The sequence below is a fragment of the Coregonus lavaretus genome, assembly GCF_964263955.1.
Source record: "Coregonus lavaretus genome assembly, chromosome: 12".
Lineage (NCBI taxonomy): Eukaryota > Metazoa > Chordata > Actinopteri > Salmoniformes > Salmonidae > Coregonus > Coregonus lavaretus.
The window spans coordinates 52,917,090-52,940,362 of NC_139999.1; the positions used below are offsets into that span (position 1 = coordinate 52,917,090).

The 23,273-nt window shown below is 44.5% G+C and overlaps 1 protein-coding gene across 1 annotated transcript in view; it reads right to left on the bottom strand.

The window, feature by feature from the left end:
- necab3 (N-terminal EF-hand calcium binding protein 3) overlaps nucleotides 1–23,273 on the bottom strand; it is a gene marked incomplete at both ends in the record, with an annotated part of 105,477 nt that overhangs the window by 35,551 nt on the left and 46,653 nt on the right. Inside the window, one exon of the mRNA XM_084172849.1 lies at nucleotides 4,494–4,602. Within this exon, the coding sequence (XP_084028975.1) occupies nucleotides 4,494–4,602 (109 nt within the window). The remainder of the gene's footprint in view (nucleotides 1–4,493; nucleotides 4,603–23,273) is intronic.

The window sequence follows — 23,273 nt, forward strand, 5'->3', positions numbered from 1 at the left end:
TTCATCTGAGCTGCAGGGACTTTGACGGACAAGCTAATCTCCCTAACAAGGGCTTGCTTGGACTTTAAATGCTATAATGTTGTGAAATTGTTCGTGTTGGGGAAGCAAGTCGGTAAATGCTAGATGAATATAAATTTCGATTCAACAGGCTTATACAATGGTAAGTTTAACTTTTGGCTATGGAAAAGCAGGCTTTTAAAGGGAAAGTTGGGGATTTTACAACTTCTAATTAGATCAGTGTTCACCAACCGGTCGATCGTGATCAGCTAGAAGGCTGTGTCCCCTTTTCTCAGCAGAGGGAGGGAGAGAGGAGGGACGGTGAGTCGGGTGTGAGGCAGCCTAACCGCTGCTCACTCCCTCCCCTCAGACTGACCATCAGATGCCGGCCATCAGTCCAGTAAAAAAAAAGCTAATGATTATACTCACTCAGCTGTGCCTCACAAGTAATACAACAAATGACCTATTACCAGTGTGATCATAGACCTACAATTTTTTAAAATATAATTTCAAAATGGTCTGAGAAGAACAACATTGGCAGGGAAATTCAAGCATAGCTAATATGAATTGATAATGTATTGGGCCTATAGCCTACTGCGCAAACCTCATTGCTACAGAACTGTTTTTAATTGGTTAATGTTGCATAAGCTTACGCATTTTAAGTCATGTTTAAAAAAATATATAATCTGTGGGCCGTATTTAAATAGCCTCTTGTTTCTCATTCCCCACCATCTACTCTGTTGTTGCTTAGTTATGCAAAAATCTACATCAAGTATACAAGAAGTGTGCATGTTGATGAATTGTACATAACTGTGCAATGTTTCACTATAAATCGAATCAATGTTACACACCATTAGGCTTGGGCAGTATACCTTACATATCGTATACCGGGACATTTTTAAATACCCACGGGATGATTTTCAATACCGTAAAAAATCTTTCTGACGATGTTGTGCATCGCCACAGAGGTGATCAACTTACACTTTATATCCACTGCTGATGTTTGCCAGGTATTTTATACAGTGGGGAAAAAAAGTATTTAGTCAGCCACCAATTGTGCAAGTTCTCCCACTTAAAAAGATGAGAGAGGCCTGTAATTTTCATCATAGGTACACGTCAACTATGACAGACAAAATGAGGAAAGAAAATCCAGAAAATCACATTGTAGGATTTTTTATGAATTTATTTGCAAATTATGGTGGAAAATAAGTATTTGGTCAATAACAAAAGTTTCTCAATACTTTGTTATATACCCTTTGTTGGCAATGACACAGGTCAAACGTTTTCTGTAAGTCTTCACAAGGTTTTCACACACTGTTGCTGGTATTTTGGCCCATTCCTCCATGCAGATCTCCTCTAGAGCAGTGATGTTTTGGGGCTGTCGCTGGGCAACACGGACTTTCAACTCCCTCCAAAGATTTTCTATGGGGTTGAGATCTGGCGACTGGCTAGCCCACTCCAGGACCTTGAAATGCTTCTTACGAAGCCACTCCGTCGTTGCCCGGGCGGTGTGTTTGGGATCATTGTCAGGCTGAAAGACCCAGCCACGTTTCATCTTCAATGCCCTTGCTGATGGAAGGAGGTTTTCACTCAAAATCTCACGATACATGGCCCCATTCATTCTTTCCTTTACACGGATCAGTCGTCCTGGTCCCTTTGCAGAAAAACAGCCCCAATGCATGATGTTTCCACCCCCATGCTTCACAGTAGGTATGGTGTTCTTTGGATGCAACTCAGCATTCTTTGTCCTCCAAACACGACGAGTTGAGTTTTTACCAAAAAGTTATATTTTGGTTTCATCTGACCATATGACATTCTCCCAATCCTCTTCTGGATCATCCAAATGCACTCTAGCAAACTTCAGACGGGCCTGGACATGTACTGGCTTAAGCAGGGGGACACGTCTGGCACTGCAGGATTTGAGTCCCTGGCGGCGTAGTGTGTTACTGATGGTAGGCTTTGTTACTTTGGTCCCAGCTCTCTGCAGGTCATTCACTAGGTCCCCCCGTGTGGTTCTGGGATTTTTGCTCACCGTTCTTGTGATCATTTTGACCCCACGGGGTGAGATCTTGCGTGGAGCCCCAGATCGAGGGAGATTATCGGTGGTCTTGTATGTCTTCCATTTCCTAATAATTGCTCCCACAGTTGATTTCTTCAAACCAAGCTGCTTATCTATTGCAGATTCAGTCTTCCCAGCCTGGTGCAGGTCTACAATTTTGTTTCTGGTGTCCTTTGACAGCTCTTTGGTCTTGGCCATAGTGGAGTTTGGAGTGTGACTGTTTGAGGTTGTGGACAGGTGTCTTTTATACTGATAACAAGTTCAAACAGGTGCCATTAATACAGGTAACGAGTGGAGGACAGAGGAGCCTCTTAAAGAAGAAGTTACAGGTCTGTGAGAGCCAGAAATCTTGCTTGTTTGTAGGTGACCAAATACTTATTTTCCACCATAATTTGCAAATAAATTCATTAAAAATCATACAATGTGATTTTCTGGATTTTTTTTCTCTCAATTTGTCTGTCATAATTGACGTGTACCTATGATGAAAATTACAGGCTTCTCTCATCTTTTTAAGTGGGAGAACTTGCACAATTGGTGGCTGACTAAATACTTTTTTCCCCACTGTAACTGTAAGTTTAACTATCTAAGATGTTCTTAATACATGTTCTCCAGCTCAGGGCTCCAGCTATGCATTTGGTTTGCTAACTTGCTAGCTAAGTCTCTAGCTTGCAAGATCAATATTGTTGATCACATGATCTGTCACATGATCTCAGTATATATACACCTGTTCTGAAAGGCCCCAGAGTCTGCAACACCACTAAGCAAGGGGCACCACCAAGCAAGCAGCACCATGAAGACCAAGGAGCTCTCCAAACAGGTCAGGGACAAAGTTGTGGAGAAGTACAGATCAGTGTTCGGTTATATATTTTTTTATCTGAAACTTTGAACATCCCACGGAGCACCATTAAATCCATTATTCAAAAATTGAAAGAATATGGCACCACAACAAACCTGCCAATTGAGGGCCGCCCACCAAAACTCACGGACCAGGCAAGGAGGGTATTAATCAGAGAGGCAACAAAGACACCAAAGATAACCCTGAAGGAGCTGCAAAGCTCCACAGCGGAGATTGGAGTATCTGTCCATAGGACCACTTTAAGCCGTACACTCCACAGAGCTGGGCTTTACGGAAGAGTGGCCAGAAAAAATACATTGCTTAAAGAAAAAAATAAGCAAACACGTTTGGTGTTCACCAAAGGCATGTGGGAGAAACCCCAAACATATGGAAGAAGGTACTCTGGTCAGATGAGACTAAAATTGAGCTTTTTGGCCATCAAGGAAAACGCTATGTCTGGCGCAAACCCAACACCTCTCATCACCCAGAGAACACCATCCCCACAGTGAAGCATGGTGGTGGCAGCATCATGCTGTGGGGATGTCTTTCATCAGCAGGGACTGGGAAACTGGTCAGAATTGAAGGAATGATGGATGACGCTAAATACAGGTAAATTCTTGAGGGAAACCTGTTTCAGTCTTCCAGAAATTTGAGACTGGGACGGCGGTTCACCTTCCAGCAGGACAATGACTCTAAGCATACTGCTAAAGCAACACTCGAGTGATTTAAGGGGAAACATTTAAATGTCTTGGAATGGCCTAGTCAAAGCCCAGACAAATAGTTATGCACGCTCAAGTTTTCTGTTTTTTTGTCTTATTTCTTGTTTGTTTCACAATAAAAAATATTTTGCATCTTCAAAGTGGTAGGCATGTTGTGTAAATCAAATGATACAAACCCCCCAAAAATCAATTGTAAGGCAACAAAATAGGAAAAATGCCAAGGGGGGTGAATCCTTTCGCAAGCCACTCTACAGGCATGTCAAAGTTCCAGAGAGGGATCTCTGCTAGTTTTAACTTTTTTTATACAGAGAATGTAAGCAATCACAACCCTCCTTTTACTTGTATCATTGCACATCCTGCAAATCACCAGCAGAGGGCGACCATTTTGAGTCCATTTTTACATTCACTCTGATGCTTAGAAATTGGATCATAACTCGAAAAGTAGTAGGAGATCCCACTCTGGAACACTGATATTCCCGTAGAGTATATTTTGCTCAACTATATGAAAAATTTGCCAAATCTAAAATGGTATAGATGTTTAGATTTTTCAATATTCATAAATTAATGTAAGAAAATTGTTGTAAGAAATGAATGTAAGAAAATACTACTCATATTACAGAGCAAGCAGTAAAGCTTCATATGAAACCAAATGTTGCTTTGTAGTTCCTACAGATGAGACATTATGGTGTCTTAAATACTCCACCTTCAATTAATTATTTTATTTTCAATTATGCTTTAAGATACAAATGTCAAACATATGTCAACAATTCTTCCTCCTTCCGCTAAAGGACCCTTCTATGGATAACATTTTGTGAAAATACCAAAAAATCATGGTCTTGTTTTGTTCTAGTTTCGTGAGGTATCACCAAGAAAGGGAACATACTTATTCTGCCGCCCATCTATGGAGTAGAAGAGCTCCTGCAACTCCTCAGTGGTGAGAATCCCGTCTGCGAAATAAGCATTGAACTCATCAAACGACAGTTTTCCATCATCTGAAAGACAACACAAGACCACAGTTTATGCATCAATGACTGAGACACATGGCCATAGCGAATCATACCAGGGTTGAAATACTATTTGCGGTCTTTCAAATGCTATGAGCGTTTGATTGGGCATGCCTGTTCCAGATGGTTGGAGTTTGCACTTTTGGGACTATTCCATTTTTGTCCATTCATTTATGCCAGACAAACTCAGTCAAGTGCAGCTTAAAGTATTTGATAGAAAACAAATACTATTTGATACCAGATCTGGAGGAAATAGAGCTGTAAAATATAATATGGCTCAGGTCAAAAGTGGTGCACTATGTAGGGAACAGGGTGCCATGACTTTGCTGAACACAACAACAAGTGGCCAGTGTTGATGTTTGTTACATTTGGTACAAATCAATAGTAGGTGGCACAGGAAGAGCTTAGTGCCCTTAGTTGTCCGATTTGTGACGAAAATATTCCTGGTGTTAAGCTGTCACTTGGCAGGAGGACTAGACAGACAAACTTTGGAGCTGGAGTCAGCAGCTGGCTAGCCAGATTGCGCGTACTGACGGACAGAAGGAAGTCACCAGCAGATTTATAACATTTTGGTTGCATCCCAAATGGCACCCCATTTACTATATAGTGCACTACTTTTGACCAGGGCCCATAAAGCTCTATCACAGCGTAAAATAGTCTGTTTCCGAGTGTGTAAGTAAGAATATCTTTAATGATAAGTAGTAGAGCTCAGTATTGAGAAGTCAGAATAAACACAGAGCTTGACCAGTCTTGATTAGTCGGCTCTGGGAGGTCATGGGTCTTTACACATGCTAATAGCCCCTAACACTTTGTCTATTGTCCTCATATCACGCCCCAGTTCAGCTCAGCAGGCATCTACTCCAAACATTTATTTAGTAGGCATAAAAACTACATTTAAAAAATGTCTTATGAATGATAAGTTAATGGAGTCTATATTCATACAATCATCAATTACAGATCCAATATCAAATCAAACTTCAATTCAAACTTTATTTGAAGTGCATTTAAAATAGCAACTCACTTAAAACAATAAAATGAAAAAACAAGCACAGCAATAAAAGTGATCAAATGTTATCAAAGAACATAAAACAAAAAGGAGTTATAGATTATAGGCCAAGCTAAAAAGGCTGGTTGACAATTTGGATTTTAACACCTCAAGCAGTTTCACAGTACAATGCAAAGTTCCATATAAAAAAATGGATAATAAAACATATGAAAAGTATGATACACTTTAAAAACCCAAACAATGATGAATAATGAAACGTTTTTTTATCGCTACAATGTAAAAAAGAAACAGTGGCTTTACTCTCAAATTCCCAATGCTAGGCCCTTGAGTTCTTGTAGTTTCCCCTCCAAGTAGCCTAATACCTAAAAAGCAGCCCTGCTTGAAACTGGTACTACCACAGTTACTGTCACGATCGTCGTATGAGTGAGTAGACCAAGGCGCAGCGTGTGAAACAAACATGACTTTAATTAGTTAAAGTTATCAAAACAAAACACGACTCGTGAAGTCCACGGTAAACAACTACCGACACGGAACAAAAACCCACAAACACAAAGTGAAACACAGACAGTTAAATATGGCTCCCAATCAGAGACAACCAGCACACAGCTGACACTCGTTGCCTCTGATTGGGAGTCACTCAGTCAAACATAGAAAATGACGAACTAGAAACACCCAACATAGAAACAGAACACATAGAATGAACACACCCTGGCTCAACATATAGAGTCCCAGAGCCAGGGTGTGACAGTACCCCCCCCTAAAGGCGCGGACTGCGACCGCGCCTCAACTAAACAAAACAGGGGAGGGCTGGGCGGGCATACCTCCTCGGCGGCGGTTCTGGCTCCGGCCTTGACCACCACCCTCCAATACACCCCCCATAGTGCCCCTGGTCCAGTCTGTCGACTTGCACCCCTGGCTTGGTGCGTGGAGGAGGAACGGGCCTTACCAGGCTGACTTCTCGCACCCCTGGCTTAGTGCGAGTGGCAGGAACAGGCCGGACCGGGCTGGCGACGCGCACCGTAGGTTTGGTGCGAGTGGCAGGAACAGGCCGGGTCGGGCTGGCGACGCGCACCGTAGACTTGGTGCGGGTGGCAGGAACAGGCCGGGTCGGGCTGGCGACGCGCACCGTAGACTTGGTGCGGGTGGCAGGAACAGGCCGGACCGGGCTGGCGACGCGCACCGTAGGCTTGGTGCGGGTGGCAGGAACAGGCCGGGCTGGGCTGTCGACGCACACCGTAGGCTTGGTGCGTGGAGCAGGGACAGGCCGGGCTGGGCTGGCGACGCACACCGTAGGTTTGGTGCGTGGAGCAGGGACAGGCCGGGCTGGGCTGTCGACGCACACCGTAGGCTTGGTGCGTGGAGCAGGGACAGGCCGGACCGGGCTGGCGACGCACACCGTAGGCTTGGTGCGTGGAGCAGGGACAGGCCGGGCTGGGCTGTCGACGCACACCGTAGGCTTGGTGCGTGGAGCAGGGACAGGCCGGACCGGGCTGGCGACGCACACCGTAGGCTTGGTGCGTGGAGCAGGGACAGGCCGGACTGGGCTGGCGACGCACACCGTAGGCTTGGTGCGTGGAGCAGGGACAGGCCGAACCGGGCTGTGGAGACGGATAGGAGGCCTGGAGTGAATAGCGGCCACCACCCGTCCTGGCTGAATGCCTACCCTCACACACTCTGTGTGAGGCATCCGCACAGGACGTACAGGGCGGTGTACCCCTGGCCTGGTGGCCTTCTGGATCCGCCCCCTTTTCTCCTCCGTCAGCCCCGTCGTCCATGCCGTGTGCCCCCCCCTAAAAATTCTGGGGTTGCCTCACGACCGTCCGACGACGACCCTGATCACGCCGTAGCTCCTCTCTACGGCGCGCCTCCACCGTCTCACTCCATGGCCGGCGATCCATCCCGGCCAGGATTTCCTCCCAGGTCCAGGACCCCTGCCCGTCCAAGATCTGCTCCCACGTCCAGGCTGCCTGCTCCTGGACACGCTGCTTGGTCTTGGTATGGTGGGTTTTTCTGTCACGATCGTCGTATGAGTGATTAGACCAAGGCGCAGCGTGTGAAACAAACATGACTTTAATTAGTTAAAGTTATCAAAACAAAACACGACTCGTGAAGTCCACGGTAAACAACTACCGACACGGAACAAAAACCCACAAACACAAAGTGAAACACAGACAGTTAAATATGGCTCCCAATCAGAGACAACCAGCACACAGCTGACACTCGTTGCCTCTGATTGGGAGTCACTCAGTCAAACATAGAAAATGACGAACTAGAAACACCCAACATAGAAACAGAACACATAGAATGAACACACCCTGGCTCAACATATAGAGTCCCACAAACACAAAGTGAAACACAGACAGTTAAATATGGCTCCCAATCAGAGACAACCAGCACACAGCTGACACTCGTTGCCTCTGATTGGGAGTCACTCAGTCAAACATAGAAAATGACGAACTAGAAACACCCAACATAGAAACAGAACACATAGAATGAACACACCCTGGCTCAACATATAGAGTCCCACAAACACAAAGTGAAACACAGACAGTTAAATATGGCTCCCAATCAGAGACAACCAGCACACAGCTGACACTCGTTGCCTCTGATTGGGAGTCACTCAGTCAAACATAGAAAATGACGAACTAGAAACACCCAACATAGAAACAGAACACATAGAATGAACACACCCTGGCTCAACATATAGAGTCCCAGAGCCAGGGTGTGACAGTTACGGTCTCTGTAGTCCTGGCAAACTACACTTTATACCGGCAATATGCACAGTGATTCATAATTCTCTGAACTGGAATAAACTATGCCTCTGATACAGATTCCAATGCCTTGCCCCAAACCTCAACAGGGGGCCTGAAATTATATTGATTCAGATGTTTCAGGAACAGATTTACACGAGCCATGACATGAGAAATGTGTGTTTTCATGTGCTGGACCAACAAGCACATCACAAGAGAACAACTGTGTTACTATGCCTGGTGTTAGCTCTGTATCTGGTTGAATACGTGGTAGGCCCCTCTGTCTGTCAGTGGCAAACCACTTTGAAAGTACATATGTTGAGCGAAAACGTATACTTTGATCAGTGCTTATAACCTCTCCCAGCATGTCTACCTTATCATGTTCTTCTGTAAGCTGTGCAATGGTGAGATCCTTGTTTAGATACATGAATGTGAAGACACTATACAGATCATTCTGATCTTCACTTGCTATGACAAACAGCTGTTTAGGGGGCAGGCAAATAATGTCTGAGCTCACTGCAAATTCAACACTGGTCAGATACTTATTCTCAATTATTTAAGTACTTGGTACCATCAGGACCTACATGTACTGCATGTCATCTCTCTCATGACTGCCTGCTAACAAGTTTCTCATATTATCAGTCAGTTGGTCAGACCCTGCTTTTAACCCTTTGGTTACCTCTCATTAACTGAACTGAGATGCTTTGATTGTTGGTCTTCTGTTTACCTATGAAATCGGTGAAATGGAAAGCATCAGAAACCATATACTGGACCATAGTCCAAAAAGCATGTCTTCAAGTAGCTATGGAGGTGCATAGTTGGTGTGCAATACTGTTTTCCATACAACCTTGCAAAGCTCTCACAGAACTGTTGCAAGTGGCGATGAGCCTCCCCAACTCGCTCCACTGTGATACATCTTGTACATAAGATGGTACAGGCTTTGACAAAATGGGTCCAGCAATCATAATGGGCATCCTCCACAAGTCCCTTGAGAGAGAATAAGGAGTAAACGCATGTCACATTTTTTTCATTCTCGTGCATTGAAATGATAAAGTGCTCACGAGATTATAGCGGGTAGTTGGCCCATGCCTGCAGGTGCTTTCAGTGCTTTTGATATGGTAGACCATTCCATTCTTGTGGGCCGGCTAAGGAGTTTTGGTGTCTCTGAGGGGTCTTTGGCCTGGTTTGCTAACTACCTCTCTCAAAGAGTGCAGTGTATATAGTCAGAACATCTGCTGTCTCAGCCACTGCCTGTCACCAAGGGAGTTCCCCAAGGCTCGATTCTAGGCCCCACGCTCTTCTCAATTTACATCAACAACATAGCTCAAGCAGTAGGAAACTCGCTCATCCATTTATATGCAGATGATACAGTCTTATACTTAGCTGGCCCCTCCACGGATTTTATTTTAAATGCTCTACAACAAAGCTTTCTTAGTATCCAACAAGCTTTCTCTGCCCTTAACCTTGTTCTGAACACCTCCAAAACAAAGGTAATGTGGTTTGGTAAGAAGAATGCCCCTCTCCCCACCAGTGTGATTACTACCACTGAGGGATTAGATCTTGAGGTAATCACCTCATACAAGTACTTGGGAGTATGGCTAGACGGTACACTGTCCTTCTCTCAGCACATTCCAAGCTGAAGGTTAAATCTAGACTTGGTTTCCTCTATCATAATCACTCCTCTTTCACCCCAGCTGCCAAACAAACCCTGATTCAGATGACCATTCAACCCATGCTAGATTAGGGAGAAATAATTTATAGATCGGCAGGTAAGGGTGCTCTCAAGCGGCTAGATGTTCTTTACCATTCGGCCATCAGATTTGCCACCAATGCTCCTTATAGGACACATCACTGCACTCTATACTCCTCTGTAAACTGGTCATCTCTGTATACCCGTCGCAAGACCCACTGGTTGATGCTTATTATATATATATATATATATTTTTTTTTTTTTTTGGGGGGGGGAATGGATCAGCTTAATATTGCAGATAGATTGTATCTTCTATCAATGTAATTGTCTGCATCACTTCCAATCCCCCATGTTTTTAATATATATACTCCCCTTTATTACTTTTCAACCCCACCATCCTTTCCCTACTTGGAGTAAATTAGTGAACAACAATGCCCAGGCCTCTACTTCCGGTCTATACTTACTATCTACACCTTATGGACAGAGTTAATTTTACAATAATTCTATTATATATATATATATATAATATCTATATATATTTTTTTGCTCCTGAACTTCTTCTACTCTCAACCTCTCCGATCATTTTCATGATGTCCATCCGGTTTGCTTCTATATGCCATATCTTTCTAACTGTGCTCTTTCCCAAAAGCTCCCAACATACAACCTATATACTTATTATGGACACAGTATGCTTACATTATTAGCTATCTTTGTTATTATTTGTTGTTATGTGTTATTAGTCCCATCCTTCAACTATATTCAATACCTCCCATCTATCTCTTAACACCATCCATATGGTTGATGCTTATTTATAAAACCCTCACTCCCCCCTATCTGAGATACCTACTGCAGCCCTCATCCTCCACATACAACACCCGTTCTGCCAGTCACATTCTGTTAAAGGTCCCCAAAGCACACATATCCCTGGGTCGCTCCACTTTTCAGTTCGCTGCAGCTAGAGACTAGAACGAGCTGCAAAAAACACTCAAACTGGACAGTTTTATCTCCATCTCTTCATTCAAAGACTCAATCATGGACACTCTTACTGACAGTTGTGGCTGCTTCGCGTGATGTATTGTTGTCTCTACCTTCTTGCCCTTTGTGCTGTTGTCTGTGCCCAATAATGTTTGTACCATGTCTTGTGCTGCTGCAATGTTGTGTTGTTGTCATGTTGTGTTGCTACCATGCTGTGTTGTCATGTGTTGCTGCCATACTATGTTGTTGTCTTAGGTCTCTCTTTATGTAGTGTTGTAGTGTTGTGGTGTCTCTTTTGTCGTCATGTGTGTTTTGTCCTACATTTTTATTTTATATTTTTAATCCCAGCCCCCGTCCCCGCAGGAGGCCTTTTGCCTTTTGATAGGCCGTCATTGTAAATAAGAATTTGTTTTTAACTGACTTGCCTAGTTAAATAAAGCTTAAAAAACCTTCAAAAGAACAAAAAATCACCTTTAAGCTGAATATGTGTTAGTATTCAATCATCCAGCACACCAATATTCTTCCAGATGGTAAAAACTTGTTTTGCTGTCCCAGTAAAGGATTATGCATAGACGGGTTGGTTGCAAGAAAACCAACGCGTGCGCAACTATGGGGCAAAATAGACATGGTTGGCTTAGATTGCTGACAACATGTAAACTACATTTCGTCTCCAATGTTTATTGAAAACAAAGACATTTGCACAATGAGCACGTCTCTCAAATACATCGTTAGCTAGCCATATTAGCATCGACATGAAATCAGCCAAAGCACCTCAGAACAAGACATGGTATCAAGAACAAGATGAAACTATCTGAAACGAGTCACTTACGATTCCCCACATGGCAGTTTCTTCAACATTTCAACTATTCCAACAACAGCTGCAGCTACAGCAGAGATGTTAGCTATTCAAATCAGATCCAATATTAATATCAGAGGATTAGAAATCCAGGGCTTAAAAACAAAGGTGTCATTGTACGCTGATGTTTCATGTTTTCTTTTAAATCCACAACTAGACCGTCATCTTGAACTTCTTCCATTTTCGAATAATTGCGCCAACAGTTGTTGCCTTCTCACCAAGCTGCTTGCCTATTGTCCTGTAGCCCATCCCAGCCTTGTGCAGGTCTACAATTTTATCCCTGATGTCCTTACACAGCTCTCTGGTCTTGGCCATTGTGGAGAGGTTGGAGTCTGTTTGATTGAGTGTGTGGACAGGTGTCTTTTATACAGGTAACGAGTTCAAACAGGTGCAGTTAATACAGGTAATGAGTGGAGAACAGGAGGGCTTCTTAAAGAAAAACTAACAGGTCTGTGAGAGCCGGAATTCTTACTGGTTGGTAGATGATCAAAAACTTATGTCATGCAATAAAATGCAAATTAATTACTTAAAAATCATACAATGTGATTTTCTGGATTTTTGTTTTAGATTCCGTCTCTCACAGTTGAAGTGTACCTATGATAAAAATTACAGACCTCTACATGCTTTGTAAGTAGGAAAACCTGCAAAATCGGCAGTGTATCAAATACTTGTTCTCCCCACTGTATATGCACAGGGGATAATGGGGAAAATGGCCGACACCTGGATGGGTGTAGAGACAAGCACAAGACAGGTGAAACAGATCAGGGTGTAACACCCGTGACACACTGGGGGTTGTAGAGCAAAATGGAGAACACCGTCATGTTAGTGAGTCTCCCCTTTCTGTAGAGTTCGGATGCTACTGATGTTTTCATGAGAAGACCGATTTTCGGGATGTCTCCTGGTCTGACAAACAGCACTGTTGCTCTGCCACTTCCCACCGCAGATGCGGAAGGCCGACATAGGCGAAGGTGGTCGATTGAGACGCAGCTCATGCAAAATAACGGATATCTCTAGCTTAAACTGACGTATTTTGATGGGGAGTTTTGTATTATGTTACTTAGATTGACGCACCGGTCATGTCTCAGGCTGGACACATGGCATGTCTCAAGCTGGAAACAATGGCACTCAGGATCTCTAGTCTCCACCGAGTGTTGTTTACATCCAACAGTCAGGGGAGAAACCAGATTTTGAGTGTTCAGAGATAAAACACCATAAAAGTTATTCCGACTGGCATGGAAGTGGCTCGTCTTAAGAGGTGTAAGGATAATTAGGAGTCTGAAACTAAGGTATTTGGTGCAGTGTATGTAGGGAATAGAGTGCCATTTGGGGTGAATTCTAAGCCTGAGCCCTACCCATGCCGACATTCAGGCCCTAACCTACCCAGGCCTGATTGCTTCTGCCAAATTTAAAACCCGGCCCTGACCGAAACTCAAAATCAGAAATAACTTCCTTAGTTAGTAAAATCCATTAGCTGCCCTTCTCTGTCTGTCACTCATTCCCTGCGAACAGGCATTTCGCTCTGCAAGCACTCTGCTCATGGCGCTCTGAGTCGGTGAGTATCCATAGCAACGGCTCCGCTTAGGCTGCTCTCCTCAATGATGAGACATGAGAGAGCTGCAAGCTACTTTGTCACTTTAAACTCAGACGAAACTTAAGGAACATTATTATTTTCTGTGAAATAGTCCTATATTTGATGAGGTCGAAGCACTTCTGACACCGTTATGACCTTAGTCAGATATGACTGTACTGAGCAACAGAGCACGAGCAAATGGCTCAGCTTCAAAATGTTAGTGATCAATTTAGTGATACCCGAGCCCTACCCGTACTCTAGTTATTGATGAAAAAACAGGCCCTACCTGATGTATAATGTCAGGGCCCGTCGGCTCAGGTCGGGTAGCAGAGCTCTATTGGGATGCAGCCTTTGGCTTAAGTTCTCAGCTCTTGCCCTGGACACAAAGTAAAGCACCTTGAAAGGGCAAACCATTTCCAAACGCTCAAAAAGAACTCAGAGCTACTTTCCAGCAAACTGCCCAAATAGTCAGGCCAATCTGGCCAAATTGCACACAACAAGGTAACAATTATTATAATTCAATATGCCAGAAGTTACAGCCGGTTGATTCTGCTCAATTCAAGGGCAAATTTGAGGACCATCTGTTCGCCGAGCTCCGTGGCAGACCTCATCATGGATGTTCTGAATTTGTAATGTGCTGGCTGGGAGGATGATGAAAGGCCGTTGCCGTCACCTCCTCTCACTTCAAATACTGTAGCTAACGACAACCCAACCAAATGGCTAATACACTTTCAAAAGCTGCGACAAACAGACTTAGAGTAATTGTTTACAACTTTGTCCTGGTAATAGGAAAAAGCCAATTTTGACATAATGAAAGAGTTCTTAGTTCAACAAGGTCCTATATGATGCAGTCAGTGGCTTTGTGCAGAATTGAGGATCAGTGATAAGAAAAACAGGCAAAGGCTATAACACGGCTGAAATCTCCAAGGAATATTCTTCCACAAAATCTGATTTGAGATGACCCTCTACCGAGTTTTTAGGAAATATAAGTAAATATGCAGGAAACATGGTACAATATTTTCATGCTTTATCTAGAAACAATGAGAGGCTCTTTTATTGTCTTTATTTCAAAATAATGTCAGTCACAGGTGCACAGGTATCAAAAACAGGATAAAGGAAAGGATAGATACCTGATCTAGTACATGTTGTACAGAATCCGATATAGATGTGTGCCTTCAACATCTGACCATGCCCTTCTTTCATTGAAGACCTCCCAGGTCTTGCTGTCCAGCTACCATATTTGATGCCTTCCTCTTTGGCACCCCAATGGTGACTACAGGGAGCTCACTTCTCTGACAGTTCTGGGTTGAAATGTCTTCCTCATAGAAACCAGGATGACCTAGAAGAGCACATTGTTGCTTCGGCGTATTTCATCCATTATTACTGAGGGGTCAGACAGAAGGAATAGCAATTGAGTAGCCTGCTGTGGGATGAATGTACTTATGGGAATTGACCTTGATTGGCAGAGAATGACAGCATGAGCCAGTTCAAATCCCTAGTGACTGGATCTGTAAGATCATCGCTTCTGATTTCACTGTATTCTATGTAGTTCATACTCTCCTACTCTGACTTGGCACCATTTTAACTTTTATTATATTTAACGACATCAATGATACAGAAACTAACACAAGACCTTTGGAATATTGTGTAATGTTCATTGTAAGGGGATAATATTACCAATTTCATGGCTTTGATTATGATTAAATTAACCAAATGCTTTACATTTGGTGCCCTGCTTGTCAATTTATGTTTCTACGTGAGGCCAGGTCACATGGTTAGGAAAATCCCCTGGCCCTATACTTTCCAGTGGCCATAGGGTTAACCCTCCCTCCAGTCTGCCCTGGCCAGTAGTACTGTCAGATTACATCAACAGTTGCCCACAAAGCGTACCCAACAACAGTACCAGTAAATCTGTCAATGGTGGAGAGAGCGAATAGAGAGAGAGAGAGAGAGAGAGAGAGGGAGGGAGAGGGGAGAAGAGAGAGAATGTGAGGAAGAAGGGGAGAGAGAGAGAGAGAGTGAGGAAGGGGAGAAAGAGAGAGCGAGAGAGAGAGGGGAAGGGGAGAAAGAGAGAGAGAGAGAGAGTGAGGAAGAAGGGGAGACTACCGATCTCCACAAATGTTTTGTTCCTGAATTTCAACACATTTTGCTGTTTTATACAGTGCCTACAGAAAGTATTCATACCCCTTGACTTATTCCACATTTTGTTACAGCCTGAATTCAAAATGTATTAAAGTGATTTTTTTCTCACCCATCTACACATAATACCCCATAATGACAAAGTGAAAACATGTTTTAGAAAATCATTGCAAATGTATTGAGTCAATACATGTTAGAATCACCTTTGGCAGCGATTACAGCTGTGAGTCTTTCTGGGTAAGTCTCGAAGAGCTTTGCACACCTGGATTGTACAATATTTGTCCATGTCCCGTGTTGCTCAGTTGGTAGAGCATGGCGCTTCCAACGGCAGGGTTGTAGGGTCGATTCCCACGGGGGATCAGTACGAAAATGTATGCTCTGGATAAGAGCGTCTGCAAAAATACTAAATAAACTAATAAAAATATATACTATTTTTAAAACTCTTCAAGCTCTGTCAAATTGGTTGTTGATTATTGCTAAACAATCAATTTCAAGCCAATGAGGAACATTCACTGTCTACTTGGTAAGCTGTAGTGTAGATTTGGCCTTGTGTTTCAGGTTGCTGTCCTGATGGTAGGTGAAGTAATCTCCCAGTGTCTGGTGGAAAGCAGACTGAACAAGGTTTTTCCCTAGGATTTTGCCTGTACTTAGCTACATTATGTTTCTTTTTTATCCTTAAAAACTCCACCTAATTTCTCCCAGCATGTTAAATGTGCAACCAGAGGGAAAAAAATTCTAGACCACCTTTACTCCACACACAGAGACGCATACAAAGCTCACAGATGCTAAGCTACAGGACTGTTTTGCTAGCACAGACTGGACTATGTTCTGGGATTCTTCCGATAGCATTGAGGAGTACACCTCATCAGTCACTGGCTTCATCAATAAGTGCATCGATGACGTCGTCCCCACAGTGACCGTACGTACATACCCCAACCAGAAGCCATGGATTACAGGCAACATCCGCACTGAGTTAAAGAGTAGAGCTGCCGCTTTCAAGGAGCGGGACTCTAACCCGGACGCTTATAAGAAATCCTGCTATGCCCTCCGACGAACCATCAAACAGGCAAAGAGTCAATACAGGACTAAGATTGAATCGTACTACACCGGTTCGGATGCTCGTCGGATGTGGCAGGGCTTGAAAACTATTACAGACTACAAAGGGAAGCACAGCCGTGAGCTGCCCAGTGACACAAGCCTACCAAACGAGCTAAATCACTTCTATGCTAGCTTCGAGGCAAGCAACACTGAAGCATGCATGACAGCATCAGCTGTTCCGGATGACTATGTGATCACGCTCTCTGTAGCCGATGTGAGTAAGACTTTTAAGCAGGTCAACACTCACAAGGCCGCAGGACCAGACGGATTACCAGGACGTGTACTCCAAGCATGCGCTGACCAACTGGCAAGTGTCTTCACTGACATTTTCAACATGTCCCTGACTGAGTCTGTAATACCAACATGTTTCAAGCAGACCACCATAGTACCAGTGCCCAAGAACACTAAGATAACCTGCCTAAATGACTACCAACCCGTATCACTCACGTCTGTAGCCATGAAGTGCTTTGAAAGGCTGGTCATGGCTCACATCAACACCATTATCCCAGAAACCCTAGACCCACTCCCAACAGATCCACACATGATGCAATCTCTATTGCACTCCACACTGCCCATTCCCACCTGGACAAGAGGAACACCTACGTGAGAATGCTATTCATTGACTACAGCATAGCGTTCAACACCATAGTGCCCTCAAAGCTCATCACTAAGCTAAGGACCCTGGGACTAAACACCTCCCTCTGCAACTGGCTCCTGGACTTCCTGACGGGCCGCCCCCAGGTGGTAAGGGTAGGTAGCAACACATCTGCCACGTTGATCCTCAACACGAGGGCCCCTCAGGGGTGCGTGGTCAGTCCCCTTCTGTACTCCCTGTTCACCCATGACTGCATGGCCAGGCACGACTCCAACACCATCATTAAGTTTGCCGATGACACAACAGTGGTAGGCCTGATTACAGACAATGATGAGACAGCCTATAGGGAGGAGGTCAGAGACCTGGCCATGTGGTGCCAGGATAACAACCTCTCCCTCAACATGATCAAGACAAAGAAGATAATTGTGGACTACAGGAAAAAAAAGAGGACTGAGCACGCCCCCATTCTCATCGACGGGGCTGTAGTGGAACAGGTTGAGAGCTTCAAGTTCCTTGTAGTCCACATCACCAACAAACTATTATGGTCTAAACACACCAAGACAGTCGTGAAGAGGGCACGACAAAGCCTACTCCCCCTCAGGAGACTGAAAAGATTTGGCATGGGTCCTCAGATCCTCAAAAAGATATACAGCTGCGCAATCGAGAGCATCCTGACTGGTTGCATCACCGCCTGGTATGGCAACTGCTCGGCCTTCGACCGCAAGGCACAACAGAGGGTAGTGCGTAAGGCCCAGTACATCACTGGGGCCAAGATTCCTGCCATCCAGGACCTATATACTAGGCGGTGTCAGAGGAAAGCCCAAAAAATTGTCAAAGACTCCAGTCACCCAAGTCATAGACTGTTCTCTCTGCTACCGCACGGCAAGCGGTACTGGAGCGCCAAGTCTAGGTCCAAAAGGCTTCTTAACAGTTTCTACCCCCAAGCCAAAAGACTCCTGAACAGCTAATCATGGCTACCCAGACTATTTGCATTGTCCCCCCCCTTTACGCTGCTGCTACTCTGTTTAATATTTATGCATAGTCACTTTAACTCTACCCACATGTACATATTACCTCAATTACCTCGACTAACCGGTGCCCCAACACATTGACTCTGTACCGGTACCCCCTGTATATAGCCTCCCTACTGTTCCTTTATTTTACTGCTGCTCTTTAATTATTTGCTATTTTAAAAAAAATCTTAACTGCATTGTTGGTTAAGGGCTTGTAAGTAAGCATTTCACTGTAATGTCTACACCTGTTGTATTCGGCGCATGTGGCAAATAAAATTTGATTGGATTTGATTTGATTTGAAGGGGGGAGAGACAGCGATCGAGTTGAGGTTAGCATCTGGTAGACTGGTAATAAGTTCTCATTGTGCACCTAGCTGGAACATGTGGCATTAGAGAGAGGTAGCTTTCTAATAATCTTGTCCAAACTCATTCCCGCCATTCAATTTACTTGTGAATTTACTCATGTCTCATTATATTACCATAGCTATGTTTGGAGATGCCGGAACCAGGAAAGTCTTCATAAGGACATCCAGATTTACATGTTGTTAAAATTTGATTGACAAAACAAGACAATCAGTCTACTAGATTGTGGAGTTGACTGGTGAGGTGAATGAGAACTGGTTGTGTTATGTAATAAAACCTATGGGAGACATACAGTCCAAAGAATTTAAGCAGTGGGCTAAATGTTCACTCAAACATACTTTCGGAATGCTAGTTGAGGAATCTCAAGGTGAGAAATAAGAAATGTGTTTCAAATGAATTATGATACTGTATACACTGAGTGTACAAAACATTAGGAACACCTTCCTAATATTTGAGTTGTACCCCCTTTTGCCCCCAGAACAGCCTCAATTCGTCGGGGCAAGGACTGACTCTACAAGGTGTTGAAAGCGTTCTACAAGGATGCAGGCTCATTTTGACTCCAATTCTTCCCACAGTTGTGTCAAGTTGGCTGGATGTCCTTTGTGTGGTGGACCATTCATTATACACACGGGAAACTGTTGAGCGTGAAAAACCCAGTAGCATCGCAGTTCTTGACACACTCAAGATGGTGTGCCTGGCACCTACTACCACACCCCGTTCAAAGGCACTTAAATATTTTGTCTTGCCCATTCACCCTCTGAATGGCACACATACACAATCCATGACGCAATTGTCTCAAGGCTTAAAAATCCTTCTTTAACCTGTCTCCTCCCCTTCATCTACACTGATTGAAGTGGATTTAACAAGTGATATCAATAAGGGATCATAGCCTTCACCTAGATTCACCTGGTCAGTCTATGTTATGGAAAGAGCAGGTGTTCCTAATGTTTATACACTCAAGTGTATAATAGAATATGATTGCTGTGCTGAATGTCAACACACGGTACAGAGAAGACGACCAAGATGACCCTCATGCAACGGACATATATTGTCATCCATCAGTGTTTCCATTAGCTGGCAATTGCAGGCTTTTGGGTGGTAAAAAAAATGACAAGCCAATAAATAAAACTGTTGCCAGCAAAAATTACTAGGAGAAAAAAACTGAGAATCCGGATAGTTTGAAATGGAACAGAGAATCCGGATAGTTTGAAATGGAACAGAGAATCCGGATAGTTTGGAATGGAACAGAGAATCCAGATAGTTTGGAATGGAACAGAGAATCCAGATAGTTTGGAATGGAACAGAGAATCCAGATAGTTTGAAATGGAACAGAGAATCCAGATAGTTTGGAATGGAACAGGGAATCCAGATAGTTTGGAATGGAACAGAGAATCTAGATAGTTTGGAATGTAACAGAGAATCCAGATAGTTTGGAATGGAAAAGAGAATCCAGATAGTTTGGAATGGAAAAGAGAATCCAGATAGTTTGGAATGGAAAATAGATTTTGAGGAGGATTTATCTTGCAGCTCCTCAGCTGGTTGCTGCTGGAGTAAAACGTGCTTTTATTTAATAGCTATTATTTTTATTTCTCAACTGGTATTTTTAGCGCGCCTCCCCATTCACCATTTAAGTGCAAGCAACTGGCTATCAGCGCGTCACCCACCACTTTACAATGTCAGCTGGTGGCAGTGTGCATTTTGAAAATATACTTAATTGTTTAAAACCTGAATGTTTTATTTAAGTAGCCTATAGGCAAAATCCGACCATGGAAACGTGTTGGCAATTATTTTATAAAGACTTCTGTCACGATCGCCAATAAAGTATGACCAAAGCGCAGCGTTGGGAGTGAACATGATGATTTTAATTTAGAAACACACGACAAAACAAAACACGATCTGTGACGTCCTCAGTTACACCGACTGAATAAAGAACAAAAACCCACAACTAACACAAGAAAACCTACATCTTAAATATGGCTCCCAATCAGAGATAACGAGCCGACAGCTGACACTCGTTACCTCCGATTGGGAGTCATTGAATACAAACAAGGAAACACAACCACAACCTAGAAATAGACACAACAGAACTCCCCACCTAGAAATAAACGTGACAGACATGCAACCATAAAACATCACCCAAAACCCAACAAAACAACATACACCCTGGCTCAAATACACAAGTCCTGGAGCCAGAGTGTGACAGTACCCCCCCCTAAAGGTGCGAACTCCGGGCGCACCAGCATACAGTCTAGGGGAGGGTCTGGGTGGGCGTCTGTCCACGGTGGCGGTTCTGCCCCTGGTCGTGGTCCCCATCCCACCTTAGTCACCACCCGCTTCCCTAGCCTCCTCCACATTACCACCCCCCAACTACACCCCACTGGGTTAAGGGGCGGCACCGGACTAAGGGGCAGCACCGGACTACGGGGAAGTACCGGACTAAGGGGCAGTACCAGGCTGAATGGCGGATACTGGCTGGACGGCTCTGGTGGCTCCTGGCTGGTCGGCTCTGGCGGATCCTGGCTGGACGGCTCTGGCGGATCCCGGCTGGACGGCTCTGGCGGATCCCGGCTGGACGGCTCTGGCGGATCCCGGCTGGACGGCTCTGGCGGATCCCGGCTGGACGGCTCTGGCGGATCCTGGCTGGACGGCTCTGGCGGATCCTGGCTGGACGGCTCTGGCGGATCCTGGCTGGACGGCTCATGGCTGGCTGATGGATCTGGCTGCTCATGGCTGGCTGACGGATCTGGCTGCTCATGGCTGGCTGACGGATCTGGCTGCTCATGGCTGGCTGACGGATCTGGCTGCTCATGGCTGGCTGACGGATCTGGCTGCTCATGGCCGGCTGACGGATCTGGCTGCTCATGGCTGGACGGCTCTGGCGGATCCTGGCTGGCGGAAGGCTCTGGCTGGACAGGGCTGACGACGCACCCCGTAGGCTCGGGGCGTTGAGCAGGGACAGGCAGAACCGCACTGGGGACACACACCCCTGGCCCTACACGGGGATCAGGAACGGGCCGGACCGGACTGGAAACACCCCCCAGTACCTCTCGCCGTGCCTCCACACTTTCCATCCCCTTCGTAACCAGTGGCCCCCTTAAACTGGCGGCCATATCTGCCAACCTCTTGCACTCCTCCGGGCCGTACACCTTCTGCCCCGACGTCGTGAGCCCCCCCCTAAAAATTTTCTGGGGGTCTCTCCTCTCGGTGGACCAGGCCTCCATAGTCCTCTCCCAACCTTCGCTCTTCTGGCTCCACCACCCGTTATCCAACTGCTGCTTGGTCTCGTTGTGGTGGGTTTTTCTGTCACGATCGCCAATAAAGTATGACCAAAGCGCAGCGTTGGGAGTGAACATGATGATTTTAATTTAGAAACACACGACAAAACAAAACACGATCCGTGACGTCCTCAGTTACACCGACTGAATAAAGAACAAAAACCCACAACTAACACAAGAAAACCTACATCTTAAATATGGCTCCCAATCAGAGATAACGAGCCGACAGCTGACACTCGTTACCTCCGATTGGGAGTCATTGAATACAAACAAGGAAACACAACCACAACCTAGAAATAGACACAACAGAACTCCCCACCTAGAAATAAACGTGACAGACATGCAACCATAAAACATCACCCAAAACCCAACAAAACAACATACACCCTGGCTCAAATACACAAGTCCTGGAGCCAGAGTGTGACAACTTCATAGGCGGCGCGTGAGTTTCAAGTTTGGGAAGCGTACAATTTATTCTACCATTTCTACCGATCTGTGTGCCAGTTATGATTTTCATATGCACATTTTTGTGCAACAGCTTCATTTCAATAATAATGGTTTTGTTTCTCAAAATCATTGTCACATGGTTAATCATAAAAATCTGAAAGTTAACTAATGTGAGATCACCAGCCTCTGCCATATGGACACATTGATTCACCGTGATCCATTGGCGGCTAAAGTAATGAGTGCAAGAAACTCATAGCCTATAGCCCAATGCAGCAGTAGGCCTTTAACTTCCATTGCTCTTTCACACCGAGGATTGGTGATTATCGAGGGGGAAATTGTTGGAAAGATTTTTCAAATAGCTTACTGTGAGGAACTATAGTTTTAATCACTGGAGACTCCTCGGAGGAGGAAGGGGAGGACCATCCTCCTCAGTGAATAAAAAAATAGTGAAACATTAAAAAAGGATCAGAGAATGAATCTAGTACTGAAAGCATAAGCTACAGCTAGCTAGCACTGCAGTGCATAAAATGTTGTGAGTAGTTGACTCAAAGAGAGAGAAAGACAATCGTTGAACATTTTTGAACAAATTAATTTCTTGAAAAATGAAGGAGAAGCAAGAGAGAGAGGGAGAAAGAGCTAGCTACTGTATATTTCGTTAGATTTTTTTCACATTCACTTTCACTTAGCTAGAAAATGCAGCAAGCTAGTTTAGCCTACTCAAACACCCGGCTAAAACAGAGAGGGATGCTATGATAGCTAGCTGGCTATGGCTATCCAACACTGAAACTCTTCAAAGTCAAAGTACGCTTTTGGTTTTATAGATGTATTGCCACAGGGGCCCACCGGTGTCACTGCTAAACTGCCTGCTGACTGTACACTGTA